The sequence below is a fragment of the Garra rufa genome, chromosome 1 (assembly GCF_049309525.1).
Source record: "Garra rufa chromosome 1, GarRuf1.0, whole genome shotgun sequence".
NCBI lineage: Eukaryota > Metazoa > Chordata > Actinopteri > Cypriniformes > Cyprinidae > Garra > Garra rufa.
In genome coordinates, this window is record NC_133361.1 from 45,560,567 (window position 1) to 45,577,090 (window position 16,524).

General features: G+C 40.0%; 1 protein-coding gene across 1 annotated transcript in view; it reads right to left on the bottom strand.

Moving 5' to 3' along the window:
• The window catches only part of stat5a (signal transducer and activator of transcription 5a), a 44,227-nt gene extending 31,955 nt beyond the window's left edge, over positions 1-12,272 (bottom strand). The window contains exon 1 of the mRNA XM_073832637.1: positions 9,781-12,272. Within this exon, the coding sequence (XP_073688738.1) occupies positions 9,781-12,219 (2,439 nt within the window). The 5' untranslated portion in view covers positions 12,220-12,272. The remainder of the gene's footprint in view (positions 1-9,780) is intronic.
• Between the last annotated feature and the right edge of the window lie 4,252 nt (positions 12,273-16,524).

The following is a 16,524-nucleotide window of genomic DNA, read 5'->3' on the forward strand; positions in this document are numbered from 1 at the left end:
TAATTGAATTCGCACACAAACAGTGTGGCTCAGGCCAGGAGAGCGCGGGAAAGAGCCGCTTCCGGCACACGCTCGGATAATGTGTTCCAGACACTTCGTCCTGTGTTTGTGAAAACAAGGGTGTTTGTGTTTGCATGGGTCAGGAAGAGGGGGGTCATGCTAGCTGAGCTCTAATGTGAAAATGGATCAAAAATGTAGTGTAAAAACAGACTGTCGTAACCATAGATTTGGGTATGAATTGAGCTTTTGAGTCACTGAGAACATGGAGAATCATGAATAAAAATGAATTTGGATTATGTGGAATTTAGCACATGAGCCAACAGGGGAAAAATATCACAAAGAAGATCTATTTAGTTTAAATGGAGAACAAATGGAGAATTAAATTCACCCAAAAATGTAAATTCATTATTTACTTTACCCTTGTGTTGTCCCAAACATGTACTGCTACAGAATCTAATTATATAAAAAAAGAAATCTAAATATAGCAAATTTTTCATTCTGCTTTTTGAATACTGGTCAGACACCATGAGATTAATCATAAAAAAAGAAAAAAAAACTACATATTTTCACATAAAAGCTCCAGAATAAACATTTCCTGATAATTTACTCACCAACGTCATCCAAAATGTTCATGTCTTTCTTTGTTTAGTCGAAAAGATATTAAAGTGCCCCTATTATGCCTTTTCAAATATGATATTTCATGTAGTGTGTCATGTAGCTGTATGTGAACATAAACTATCTGCAAAGTTGTGACGCCCACAGTGCACTATAAATGAAGTTTTTGTCTAACAAAAAAAAGAGTCGGCTCACATTCGCCTAAACGAGTCGTCAGCAATTCGAATCTTTTTTCTGTAACGGCCACACGTCACGAGCTACACATTTGCGTAATGTCCGCCCACATTCAATTTCGCAAACAACTTGCCCGCCCACAAACAGTAGGCCTACCATTTTCACGTGGATTAACGTTACATCATGTCAAGAAGACGCCCTGCGCTGTGAGAGTGAATTTGTTTTATATGCCCTTCCGAAAGATGAAACTACCAAGAATGAGTGGTTAACATAAATTTTTTCAACACCTCAGCAGTCCAATGCCAATCTTGTGTTGTGTTCGCGTCATTTTACTGATGACTGTTTTTCCAATCTTGGGGAGTAACGTTACAACGCGAGATTCACCAAACACTTGGTTTTAAAAAATGGATCAGTGCCCAGTTTATTTGGACCGGCTTGCTCCTCTGAACTTCTACCTGTAAGTATGATTAATAATTGATGATTGTATTTTCTAGCGATCGTTCAAAATACGTCTTTGTGTACGTTGGTGTGTAACAACCCCGCACATGTCTTGGTAAGCGGCTAACTTGCGTTTCTGTAGTTCTGTTGTTCAGCTGTGAGTGCAATGTAGTATAAAAATTGTGATTGATGCAGCTTGACTGTCTGTCTGCCTTATTAGTTTAAGTAATGATAATGATAAACGATGGCTTAACGCAGTGTTATGGGTTGTACGTTACAGTGTTGAAGTTCACAACGTAGAGGTGTGCCCGGTTCGCTTACAAAAGCAAATTGCAAGCACTTTCCACAGTTATAATATGACACCCACTGAGAAACGTCCTGCTCCAGTCGTGCTTGCAAAACAGTTTCTTGTCGATGTGCCACTTCAACCGTTTCATCGTCAGACTCCGGCTCGAATTGATAGGGTAAAATCGAGGCTATCTTTTCTATGCATTAACAGGTCTCCACAGCTGTCATTCAGTTATGCCAATGGGCGTTTCGTTTTGCGCTGAAGCGGTAGACCAATCCAAAAGGACTGCACCATCTGACCAATCACAGCGGTGAGGGCTCACTGAAAGGAGGGGTTTAGAGAGACTGATTCTTCGAACTGCTTCACACGAGTCGTTTACGAATCATTTAGAAACGGGGTAAAATTAAATCTAATTTTTGAGAAAACTGAAGTGTTTTTTGAACTTGCATACATGTAAACCTGTTTTAAGAGACTATTACAACAATATTAACTACCTTTAACATGGCATAATAGGGGCACTTTAAGGCTTTTGAAGAAAACACTCAAGATTTTTCTCCATATAGTGGACTTCAATGGGAATCAACAGGTTGAAGGTCTGAATTGCAGTTTCAAAGGACTCTACAAGATCCCAGCCAAGGAATAAGGGTCTTATCTAGCAAAACAATCTGCCATTTTGTAAAAAAAGGTAGCACTTTCTGTCATAGTTATGTCTGTTTATGTATTTGGTTTCTCCCATTGTCTCCCCCCGCTAATCTGTCTGCTTTGGTTTAGTCCTTGTTATCTGTATCACCTGTCTTTGTAATTAGTCACCCTTTATAAGTCTGTCTTTGAGTTCAGTTTAAGGTCGGCCTTTGCTTTACCGGTATGTTTCACGTTTTGGTGTGTGGAAGTTCATGTTCCTGACCAGTCTGTTCCTTGGATTATATTAAAATACTTTGTGTTTGTTAAATCGTGTATCGTCTCGTCTTGTCCAGCACCGCACCGTACCGTAACACTTTCTTTGAAGCCCATATTTTTATGCTTGTATAATGAATGCATAATGCATTATAAAAAACCTTATATGTTGTATCATCTCAAGACTATTCATAAGAACAGTTTATATGTATATTAATTTTTTAATTTTAACGTATTATAATTTTTTACTTATTTGTGGTTATAGCTTTTGAGAGTATGATTACCTCCTCATAGTTATAATGTATTATAAGTCTCATTTCTTGCCATGTTACTCATGTCACTTTACTTAAAGCATACAAAGACCACTTATAAGTAATAATAATAATATTTCTCAAAGAGCCATAAGATCAGGTATCAGATCAGATGAATATGTTATGACACAATTGTATTATCAGTAACTCTGCAACTGCAACTGGTAACAGAAAGTGTTACCAAATAATTATATACTTTTTAACCACAAATGCTTGTCTTGCAGTAGCCCTGCGATTCACATCTATGACTTGACGCCTTACGTATTCACGTTGGAAAGGCCTTGCGTGGTTAGTTCTCTGTCTCTGCACTTCATTGTTTTACCTTTTTTCGTAAAGGGCGTTTGACTTTCTTTGCATGTTCACTTTGTAAACACTGGGTCGGTACTTCCGCTTACATCACACATGACCTTTCCAACATGATGACTAGTGCAAGATGAACATTTGTGGTTAAAAACTATGTAAATGTTTTTTTTTTTTTTTTAATGGCCAATTGTTTCGCTAGATAAGGCCATTATTTTTTGGCTGGGATCGTGTACAGCCCTTTGAAACTCAAATTTGGACCTTCAACCTGCTGATTGACCGCCCATTGAAGTCCACTATACGGAGAAAAATCCTGGAATGTTTTTCTCAAAAACCTTAATTTCTTTTCAACATCTTGGATGACATGAGGGTGAGTAATTTATCAAGAAATTTTAATTCTGGAAGTGAGCTAATCCTTTAAGCATCACAAAAGTGGTCCATACGGCACACAAAAAACTTTGACGTCTGCTCCAGCTCTCCTTGGCATGTTCAAGAGAGAATTAGCAATTTCTGATTCATGAACAAATGGTTGTTTGAGTCAGATCTTTTCAATGAATCAGCTGATATTTCACAAAAGAGATAAAGTCATGACTTTAGAATTTAGAAACTTTTGAAGTGATACTTAAAGGGATACTTCACCCAAAAGTGAAAATTATGTTATTAATTACTCACCCTCATGCTCCAAACCCATAAGACCTGTCGTGAACGTGCATCAAAGACTGACACGGAAGAGAAGTCATTATTTTAGGGTTTTTTACACAGAAAACGTATTCTATTTTAAAGTCCTTTAGGGCCTTAATGAGAAGTCTATAACATACTTTGGTTAAAATTTCTCAGTGGTAGTGTAAAAACACTCTTTTTACCTTGTCAAAATCAGCCCTTGCATGTTCTTTTAAATGCTAATGAGTAGGGGTGTGGCACGAGATCTCGCGAGACTCCGATGTGTCCCACGAGATCTGACTGGTCTCACGAGAACGTGATGATATCATGGCAAAACATTTTGCAATGTTTACATTAGGGCTGCATGACTAATAGTTATAAAAATATCACGATCTCTATTCAAACACCCATGCGATCTTATTCATGAATGACTGTGATTCAGCATTGTCTGTTACAACTGTTTCACGCGCTCCACTGACGCTTACCATGTGAACGTTTTTGAAGACATTCCAATCTGCATTCTTACTGCTGTGGTTTCAGAAAGCAACACAAACAGTCTTTTTAACCACATAATCATCATCATGTCTTTGTTACAGACATTTAAATAACATAAGTACTGGGATAAAAGCTTATAGTTTGGATATACACACTTATTGTCTACAGTAGCGATCAAAAACGAAAGTATAACATGTATGTAGAGTAACGTTTATTCTCTTCACCAGGAGAGGGCGACAACTGCACGTTTAAAAAAATATTTGTCATTGAATTAAACATTCAAGAGATTCCAATAGTGAAAGTCTTTATTAATTGAGACAGGGGCTCCTTCATTTTTTTTTAGTTTTTTTTTTTTTTCAGACTTAAGCAATGAACATTATTTCAGAACCAATAGTAAATTATGTCATTTTGTTTAATTTTCTAATCCTTTTTTTCTTCAGAATCGTGATCTCCAGTTTATAAAAGAAAATTGTTTTTCAGTTTACCCAGAATCATGCAGCATTTTTATTACTGCATATAATTCATTAAAATATAAGTTTAATTTCATAAAGTACAAGTTCATATCAAAATGCACCTACATTTATTATTTTATTTTTTTTGCATTTTGTGTTTTTTGTTGAATAAAATACTATTGTCCCCTATATATTTCATCATTGAGGATTTATTTAAAAAAGTTAAAAAATCTCGTCTCGTCTCGTTCTCGTGAGCCCAAAATCTCGTCTCGTCTCGTCTCGTGAGATAAGTGTCTCGTCACACCCCTACTAATGAGCTCTGCTCGCCCCACCATTTGCAAAGATGCATAAAAAACCCGAACTGGCTCACTTCTGCTGTGGGTGAAGCTGTATCACGAATGATTTGCATGAACATAGACACATATGTAGATCGGGATCAGCGCTTTCCTTTCAAAAACGAAAGTAACGTTAATTCTCTGCATCTTCAGCGGCTCAGATGTCGGCAGTAAATGACGACTGCTATATTCATTATTACATCCAACAACAGAACACCTCAATCACTCAATCTGAGACATTCTTGTCTTCCCCTGCACCTGAGTCACACAACGGCGATCGGAGTTGGACTGTTTCAGCTTGGTGAGGGTGAGTCTAAGGTGAGGCGCTCATGTCAATCAACTATTGTGTCGTCACACCGACAAGAAGCTGAGAATGACCTGATTTAAAAAAAATGATATTACTTTTAAAGATTAAAAAATACCACTGGGTATGACCCCTTTAACGGCTATTTTAACAATTGCTGCATTGCTGTCTATGCAGGGTCAGAAAGCTCTTGGATTCATCAAAAATATCTTAATTTGTGTTCTGAAGATGATCGAATGTCTTTCAGGTTGGAACAACATAAGGGTGAGTAATTAATGACAGAATTTACATTTTTGTGTGAGTTACTCCTTTAAATGAAACAACACCTTAACCTTCTTTAATGAAACAAGAACTTCATCTGTTTCCAGAGCTATAAAGAAGCAACCTTTGAGCAATAAAACCTTCCTAGCAGGGCCTCAAATTAACGCTTGACAAGTGCCAAATGCAAGCAAAAATCAGTGCTGGCGAGAACATGAAACAGTGTTAGTCACCATTTGGCTTTTTTCTTAATGCTAACAATGCACGAGAATGCAATATGGCTTAGCACAATTATCAAATCACAAAGACTGAGCTACAATTATGTAAAATGTAATCTTAGTAAAAAGCAGTTAAAGCAGAAGTACATTATCATGAAACTCCATAGATGCTCAACCCACTTTGACAGCAGTAATTTATTATTGCCGTTGAGGCATAAAGCTGTCGCTCAATGGATATGAAATACTCATATTTACTTATTAAACACTGCAGCACAAGTCTAATTTACCCACTTACTGGCTCTGTGGTTTAGACACAGTTATAAAGCTCAGTCAAGAACTTGAGACAGGATGTTACGCTAGTCAAAAGTGCTGATTCATGAAAGTGAGCATAGTAAACACTGTGTTGTGCGAGCTAATATGTGCTTATTTAAAGCAGAACAGATTTAGATTAGAATCAGGCTTCAATATGGTTGCAATACAAGCCTGACTAGCTTTTTTTTTCCCCTAGCATTGAAAGATCATTTTCTCATGATAGGCTGATAGCATCAAATTTAAAACTGACACGCAAGCCACAATCACAAATGGCTTTGTGAGACGAAAATAGTTCAAGATGTGCTTTCAAAAATAAAAATGGTAAAGTATACATGGCAGATAATCTGCATATTCACATTGGTCTTTGTGAGTCTATGTGTGTGTGCTGAAGTTGTTATTTCATTAGTGAGAGAGTGCCGTTCACAGCAGTGACAGATCATTCTACACAAAGTGCGCTTCCTGTGGGATTGCTATGACACCATGGAGACCATGAAGACATGCTTGCTGTTAAGTGTACGAGAGAGACAAGGAGAAAAGAGGAAGCAGCAGACAGCCCGATGTTGAAACTTTACAAATGATAGTGAAGAATAACATCCTGCCAAGTACAGGATCACCTGGCGCTTGATACATACTGGTGCTCTGCACTCGTCTTCCCTGATCTTATTCCAAGATACAGCAGGACGAAATAAAGCGTTACACAACACATGCATTCTTAATAGCAGCATTAAAACCCAACACACATTCTACTGGAGTTGTTCACTGTGTTCCCTTTAACTTTTTGCACACTTGAGCATGAAAGGAGTGTTTTCCTGCACCCTTCCCCCTTCTTCTCTCCTCTTTAGCGGACACCCATAAGTTTCTCACATCAGCAATCAGTGGAGAAACCAATAGGAAATTGATTCATTGTTTGAATGGCTAAAGATCACTTTTAACAGTGTTTTAAGCATTAGATGATGGCAAGGATAATCTAAATGTAAAAATACACAATGCAAACAGTATTAAACATCCAATATCAACTGCAAATCAAATGTTAACAGATATAGAAATATCAATTGAGTCACTTTGGATAAAAGCATCTGCCAAATGCAAATGTAAATGTAAGCTTTCATTGCATTTAAATCAAGTAGACTAGAAACATTTGGCAATATGCAAAACCAGAGACGCGGACAATGCAAGACAATAAGAGTATGCAAAAACACAGATCTGTGGGATAGGAACAGCTGAAAAGGCGTCCTGGCAAATGAAATAACGCAATTACACACATACGTGCACAAATTTAAAGATAAGGAGAGACATCCAGAGCAGAAGGATGGCTCAAGCTGGCCATATGTTTTCTGTCTCTAATCATCTAATGGGATGTCCTTTGAGGTTTTAGTCTTCTTAAATTAGGACCATGTGCTAGAGGACAACATGTTACATCTGCTGAGCAAGAGTCATTTGAAATCAATATTATTTGCAGCTTGCACCCAATCTTTCATGACACAAACTGGAATGATGTATTGCCTTCATAACCCTGTAATTTTACCCCTCCATCAGTATTCACCGACAAAGCACGATTAACATTCTAGCATTTGAGAAACATCTGCAGTCTCGCTGCATTCCCTCATCTGTAAAAGCACAAACATTTTTTCAAAGATGTGAAAACATCTTTAGAGAGGAAAATCCAGATATCCGGTATTAAGGGCATTACTAATGAGCTCAACAACAAAAGCTTCTACTTGGTTTCTTTCTTGTATCGTTTTCTCTCCCTCTCTCACTCTCTACCTGTCCCTGACTACACAGGCCATTTTAAGTGAGTGTTTTCAATACCGTGTTGTCATAATCCTTGTTATATCCCCTTTACCGCCCTTGAACTGCCTGTAGGGCCAAGGCAGCTCGTAAAAACTGAAAGTGGCAGCTGATGCCAGTCAAGAAGGAGGAATTCAAACTTTTTTCTTTGTAAGACCTTCATACGACATTGCAAGCAAATTTCACATTTCACACCAAATATATGTTGTGCTTTGACACAACATTTCTTATATTGTTTTATTTAAATGATCACTTGCCCTCGAAACTCTAAACACGCCCCTGCCTAACTTTGCCCTCTAATGAATTGATAGTATCATCTAATTCAGTGTTTTCAAACCACTGTGCCATTAGTGTGAATGCGTGGCTGGGTTGATGCCCTGAATAGCTCAGTGTAGGTGTTTTCCGCTGCTTTGCTACCCTTTTTCACAGATAGACCCCTTTTATGGGCCTTGCCCCCACCTCACTAATTTGTAATGGCAATGTAAACAAACAGAGTGGTGTTAGGCAAAAACTCCCCTGTGACTGACTGCAGTGGTACGTGCCGGTATCTTTACTAGAAGACAGACTTCTACTTCTTCGCAATGCAGAGGCAAATAAAGAACTAATGTTTAAGTAAGTAGGCTACAGCGTAGAGGGCTGCATTGGGATTGGGACCCAACGCAAATCTCGCGGGAGCGGGCGGTTTGAACTTTGCTGCGGACGGGAATGGGCGGCTAAAAAAAAGCACTGCGGGATCGGGATGCTCAGCGCGCTTTGCGTTAGTGAGGAAAAAAGTCTTGCACTTACTTCGTTTTCAGGATACGGAGGTATTCCAATGAGGTAAAGTGCAACTCCATTCATTGGACAGCTTAACTTGTTTTGCAGGGGGATTTCGAGAGGGGTTTTTGGGAAAACCTGTCCAGTTTTCTTCCATCCACTCGCCTTTTTCCCGTTGTTTGGGCTGCCCCGCAGTGCCCTCCCTCTTCCCTCGGCCGATGCAAATCCGTTCTGTACTTCTAACGGCCTGTCTACGGCACAACGCGCTGGATTAGTCTGTGTGTTGTAATGAGTGGCGTGGCGCTCCCTCCTCTGGCTGCATACGGCGATTACGTGAAAAAAAGTACTTGAAGTCGGTAGCCTAAGCGTTTTAGATGTCCCCGATAGCCCAGGCTACTATTCCCTACCAGTGTGTCAGAATACATGCAAGCCAGGGAAAGAAACAAACATGAATCTCTTTAATAACAGCAATACAAATACGCTTTTTTCCCTGCGGGACGGGAGAAGAGGCAAAATCAATGCATTTCTATTATCGTGCGGGAATAAATTCACAGAGTTTTGCGGGTGCGGGCGGGAGTGGACATACATATTGCGGGAGCGGGCGGGAGTGTAACACACACGTTGCGGGAGCGGGCAGTAATGGTCAGAAATTCGGCGGGCGCGGGCGGGAGCGGGATGAAGAAAACAGTCCCGCGCAGGGCTCTACTACAGCATTTCTTCACTTAAGAAACACCATGAGCTGGTTTAAGATGGTCCTTAGCTAGTTTATGAGCTGGTTTAAGCTGGTCATGTGCTGGTCCTAAGCAAGTCCTCAGCAGGAGCTAGTTGCTTAGGACTTGCTTAGGACCAGCACATGATCAGCTAAAGACCAGCTTAAACCAGCTAAGGACCAGCTTACACCAGCTCTTGACCAGCTAAGGACGAGTTTAAAATAGCTCAAACCAATAGCCATGCTTCAAAACACCTATCCAGCATATGGTTTTTTTTTTCAACCCGGCTAGTCTAGACATTCTAGAGTCTTAGCATTTGCCGTCTAGTTGAAGAGCATAGTAATGAACTCCTGAAGAAATACAAATATCACTAATAGTTTCAATATCAATGGTTGCTGTCAGTGCATCAATATCTCAAATATTCAGTGCAAACAGACTCAACAACAAAATCTTAAAAGACCGCGTTCATACCTGCACATTTTCCCGTAGGTCTGTTGCTTCCCGTAGTGGCTGGGTTGATGCCCTGAACAGCTCATCCACCACTTTGATCCCTGTGGTCTTAGTGGAGGTGTATTCCCTTGCTTTGCGACCCTTTCTCACAGAGAGGCCCCTCTTATGGGCCTTGCCCCCACCTCGCCGATTTGTAATGGCAACGTGAACGAACAGCGTGGTGTTAGGCAAAAACTCCCCTGTGAGTGACTGCAGTGGTACGTGCCGGTAACCAGGAAGCAGGCACTCAAAAGGAATGGTGTACTGGCCAATAAATTCATCGCCAATGTAGTCATCATCGAGGACAACAAAACGCAAAGCAGCCAGTTCGGGAAGGTTGATCTGGAACTCAAAGCTTTCATCAAAAATCGGATTGTCACCATTTTGAGAGACAGTTTTTGTGCGTTGTTCTGCGCAGTCTGCAGGAATTCCGTGGATCTCCACGTAGATGTACGGCTCTACCACGTCACCCTTAGCAGCTGAGCCTCGAGGCTTTGGTAGGTTTTGACCGCTGATCACCTTGATGTGGAGAAGTTGGGCTGAGACTCCAGGAAGTGAGTCACGAGCATTGGCACTGAAATACGACACCTCCTCACGCATTATGGCTGGACGCAGGACGTAGCCGCAGTTTCCATTTTGCCTAAACCAACCAAGGTTCAAATCCATCATCAAACCTGGAGTCTGGTAATTCATGGCCACGATTTGGCAACCGCATTTCCAGAAGTCCTGTGGATTCATGTTGCTAGCGTCAATGCGCATGGGCGTAGGGTACACCCGTGACAAAAATCTCTTATTGTAGGAGACAAAGTCTTCAGGAAACTCGTTGGCAAAGCGGTTGGCATCAACCTCATTGAAGGAGCAAATCTCCCAATGCTTCTGTTCCCGTTTCGATGTCTCAAAGTCGCGGAACTGAACAGACTTGCAGAGGGTGACTAGGTCAGAAAGTTCTTTGCACAGTCGTAACCGTTTGCAGCCAATCCCGTTGAGCTGGTCCTTATCATCTCCACCCATCATTCTCCTAGACATCTCAAAGCCTTCTTCTTCATCCGTGACCTCCCCTTCAGAGTCTTGCGAGTCTGAAGCCAGGCTCTTCCCTTTGATGAGTATCTTTCCCTTGAGTTTTTCAGGGGAGGGCAAGTAGTGATCCTCCATATTGGGAGACTCAACATGCAGTTTGTCCCCAAGGATCTTCTTCAGGTGTTGAGCCATGACTCTTTGCTGGGGAACACTGCAGTGCGTGACAAGACAGAGGATTAGTGGATACTCTGAACTCTCAAAGGCATGCTGGTTAATGACATCTAGAACTTTACAGAAGGCCAGCTGGGAGGCAACAGAGCTACCGACATAGACCACGGGCTCACAATCAGCGCCATCCCAGACTACAACCTCCAGGCTTCGACAACCCATGCGTAGAGCCCGAACATAGCTGCTGAGGTCCGAAGAGCCCCAATAGTGATCTTCCAAAAGCGAGGCGTTGTGGGAAGAATTGATGTAGTAGTGTGAAAGGGGCTGAGTCATATCCTGACAAACATGCTTGTGCTGCGGGTCAAAAATGTTGCACTCGGATGACAGGAGGTAGTGTGTGAAGCCATCTATGGACAAGTAGCCATTGTTGCGTCCTTCAACGGAGGGTTCGTACTTGTGCACGATCTCCCGACACAGTTCCTCCGAGACTCCTTCGACTCCCTGCTCCACCTCCACAAAGAGCATCAAGTCCTTGGAGTCCAGGTACTCTTTGTTGCTGGAGAACTGCACCAGCAAGAAAAAGATCTCAGAACGTGTGCACAGTTCACAATAGGCCTCTACAAATGTGTCTAAATCAATGCCTTCACCATAGCAGTCCTTGGCCTTCTGTAGCTCTTTGAACTTCAGTTCAATACGAGACTCCCTCATTCCAGGATTGAGACCCTTGATGATTTGGGTGGCCCGGAATAGGTCAATGTGTCCTTGCCTTTCTGGATCAGCTAGCTCAAACACAGACCCAATCCAGGACGTTCTTACACTGGGTTGACTAGGTTCAACTACGCCCACCATGTGTCGCCCGTAGGAGACCAGGTACCGCAGTCCCATCACCCAGGTGCTCACGACATCTGCCGTGCTGGCGACCAGATCCAGGGACTCGTAGTTGTCTCCGTATATAATTGAGAATGCGCACTCATCTGGGAACTGATCTGAGAGGCCGTTGCTGCGTAGGACGGGTGTTTTCTTTCCCAATCGAACTTCTTTGATGCTTTTGATCTCAAGCTTGGCCTTCTCTGAGTCTTTCTTTGACGGTTCCCAGCGGAGCCAGCGCATGTCAGGGTCCAACAGGAAGTAACGATTGTACATGCGAGAATTGGAGCGAACTTTCTTCATCTCACAGCCTTCCATCATGAAGGCCATGCAGGCAGCTGTGCTGTTCATCTTGCGGTCACTTGGCATGGAGCTGAAGGAGACGGTCTTCTTTCTGGCCTGCCTCTGTTTTGAACCATCCTGCAGAAAGAGTACAAAGAAGACTGATAAGTATATCTGACACAGACAATATAAACGGGGTTTTAAGGAAAACATTTCAGGATTTTTCTCCATATTGTGGAATTCAATGGGGATCAACAGGTTGAAAATCCAAATTGTAGTTTCAAAGCAGCTTCAAAGGGCTTTACATGATCCCAGCTAAAGAATAGGGGTTTTACTAGAGAAAAATCTGTCATTTTCTAAAAAAATAAATAAATAAATAAACATTTATATACTTTTGGACCACAAATGCTCATCTTGCTCTAGCTCTGCATCCACGACTTCACACATTAAGTGAGCAAGTCCCGAACCAATGAAAATTGATGTCAGACAATTTTCGAAGTTGAAGGAGAAAATGAGATGTAGTTTTTCGCCTTGCCCTACCTTTTTGAATCGGAGTACACAGACGAAAAACTAACCATGCGTGACCTTTCCAATGTGATTACTAGTGCAAGACAAGCATTTGTGTTTCAAAGAGATTTTTTTTAAATTACATAATTTAGCTAGACAAGACCTTTATTCCTCAACTGAGATTGTGTATAGCCATTTGAAGCTGCATTTAAACTGCAATTTGGACCTTTAACCCATTGATCCCCATTGAAGTCCACTATATGGAGAAAAATCCTGGAATGTTTTCCTCAAAAGCTATGACTGAAAAAAGAACATGACATGAGGATTAAATATCAGCATTTTATTTTTATTGAGGAGTGAACTAATCCTTTAATGTTGATACTGATTATCAGATGATTTCACTGGTATCAACTTACCTACTGAAATTTTGGGATTATGACAACCCTAGAACGCAGCATTGCAACAACACGTTATGTTTTCCAGGAAAGATATAGACAGATATTGACAGTACTAATCCCTAACAGGGAAATCAGGTGCAAATCAGTGACAATAGGCTATAAGGCATTAAAAAATTTAAAACTATATATGTTAAGTGAAATAGAGTGAATGGAGACAATGCACACATGTATCAAAGGAAATAAGGACAATGGTCTGGAATACATACAAGGAAAGAAACATACAATGCTATCTACAACCGCCCAGCTATATGAAATCTAAAGTACCCATTTTACCACAGGTCAATGTAATGTCACACAGCAGTCAATTTAGAACAGACAGGAAAGAGCAACCAATAGCAGATAAGCCACTTAAATCAAGCTTTTAACATATAACCTATGATAACGACCATTTAGTGTCCTTTAAAAAAAAAACAATTACACCTACACATGCATGCTTTAGCACACATAAAAGAAATAAATGCAAAGTTAAGTGATATTTAAACTATCAAAGATCAAAAGTTGTTCTCTTCAGCTTTAATAAAAGCTATAAAGTTTCTTCACACATGAGACACTAACGATCTCATACCAGCAAAAACAGCACGCATACACAGAAGATCAGAGATATGAATATGTTCACTGCCAGAAGAAACATCCAAATAGATCTGATTACTTGATCTAAATATGAACTCCTGCTCTGGAGACCTTCCAAGTCGAAGCACATGCAGGGAGAAATACCAGGGGAGTCTTCAGCCGGACCAAAACCATATCGAGCCCATATCATATCAACCCACCTCTGATGAAGAGGTCTGTTATGACAGCTGAGCTTCATGTACTCTAGACACACATGAATGCACACTGTCAAACTGAATACTTTAAGAGGATGCATTAAATGAAAATAGGAATGTTGTGGATTTGTTGTGTTGCATGATTGTTAGTTCTAAGAGCATATGCTGAATAGTTTTTCATCAGCAGCTGAATTTGCATTTCAGCATCAACAATTTTTTCTGAAAATGTGAGTTTACAGTCTGAATTGAATGAAAGATGAGACTGAAAATATAAAAAATGGTAGCAAACACAATAAATACAGTTGAGGTCAAAAGTTTACACCCCCCTTTTCAGAATTTGCAAAGTGTTAATTATTTTATCAAAATAAGAGATCGTGCAAATTGCATGGTATTGTTTTGTTTGTCCTGCCTGCTGTTCTTCAGAAAAATATTTCAGGTCCCACAAATTCTGTGGTTTTCCAGCATTTTTGTGTATTTGAACCCTTTCCAACAATTGGCTGCATGAATTTGAGATCCATCTTTTCACACTGAGGACAACTGAGGGACTCATATGCAACTATTACAGAAGATTCAAACGCTGATTCTCAGATAGAAAAATTATGCATTAAGAGCCAGGGGGTGAAAACTTTTTGAATTTGAAGAACAGGGTAAATGTAACTTATTTTGTCTTCTGGGAAAGATTTAACTATCTTTTGTAGCCTCTGAAGGTCAGTGCTAAAATAAAAAAAAATATATGATATGTAGGCAAAATGTACAAAAAATGTACACATGTAACATTTTTGAACAACTGTTCAAAAGTTATCACGCATGGATTTTTCCTTCTGAAGCATCAGTGAATGTTTGAATCTTCTGTAATAGTTGCATATGAGTCCCTCAGTTGTCCTCAGTGTGAAAAGAGGGATCTTAAAACCATACAGTCATTGTCGGAAAGGGTTCGGATACACAAAAATGCTGGAAAACTTACTTTCAGTAATGTTCATCTGAAAATGAAGCATGTTTTGTGTAGATGAGATCCATGACAATGTGCTTAGTGACGCAAATTTGCAACACTTGATAATGAATTACACTAACTTTTTATTTTGTATATAAGCTTTATATTTATTTTGTTTTAAAACAACCCACAACTGGTTAAAACAATGCTGCTATTTTGGGCAGGTTGAAATGCTCAAACAAACTGTCAAAACACTCAAAACAAATGATTTCAACATTAAACACTTCAAGTAATGTGTGTGTATTTACATTCACACAGGCTTGTAATCATTTGTGCTAGAGACCTGATGAAACGAGCAAAACAAACTCAGAAAAGGCAATGTCTGGTACCAGGCAACTTAGTTCAAAAGGTTGAGGGTTGTATTTCATTTCCTGGAAAATTCCGAGCTTATTTCGGCACTTGGATTATTTTGGCATCGCCGCGCAGGAAGTCATTTCACCAAGCCGTGTGCATGTTATTGGGAGTGGATCCGTGAGGGTCGTCTGCGCATTAGCCTTGTTTCATAACACAGCTGTGTTTGCACCGAGCTGCTGAAGGGTGTCTGCATTCAGACTGCTCCTGAACGAGAACCGCAATGTCAGCGCATGTTTGAAAGCGTCTCCATGTGATGAGGAGTGACGGAGAGGAGAAGACAAAGCGGTTAAGGGTGAGAGAGCACCGAGCTGACAGAGAATGATTGTGCAATGACCTTTGTCATTTTAAAGGATAACAGAACATATATCTACGCAAACCCACACGCGAGACATGAGAAGGAGCACGACTGTCTTCACTCACAGCTATTTACACTAGTCAAAGTGTCAGCGTGTCTGTGTGTCTGCTACAGGAATACACAAACATGTCCTTATCAAGTAGTCTGTTCCTCCTAATATGTGACAATAGGAAAGAAAAAAAACTAATTAGATCTCTTAAAGGGATATTTCAAACAAAAATTAAAATTCTGTTATAAACTATTCATCCTCATGTTGTTCCAAATCCATAAGACCTTTGTTCATCCTCAGAGTACAAATTAAGATATTTTGGGTGAAATTCAAGAGCTGATACATTCAAGACCCAGAAAGTTAGTAAGGATTGGGTTTGGATGGGTTTGGAATGACATGTGAAGGTGAGTAATTAATGACAGAATTTTCATTTTTGGGTGAACTATCGCTTTAATGCATTTAGTGTTGTCTCTTGAAGTCTATTAATAATTCAAAACTCCTTATAAAACAAGACCATTTTATCTGAGAAGCAATATTGTGCAATATAAATGTGACCCTGGACCACAAAACCAGGCTTAAGTAGCACAGGTATAGGTAGCAATAGCCCAAAATACATTGCATGGGTCAAAATCTTCTTTTATGCCAAACATAATTAGGATATTAAGTAAAGATCATGTTCATGAACATATTTTGTAAATTTTCTACCATAAAAACTTAATTGTTGATTATTCAAATGCATCGCTAAGAACTTCATTTGAACAACTTTAAAGGCAATTTTCTCAATATTTAGATTTGTACCCTCAGATTCCAGATTTTTAAATAGTTTTTAGTCAACTTTAAAGATAATATAATATCTCAATCTCAAAATTGACCCTTATGACTGGTTTTGTGGTCCAGGGTCACAAATATCAAATATATCAGTGAATACCTATAAGCAAAGAAATGCATCCTCTGAGCAACTTGTGATTAGTTGG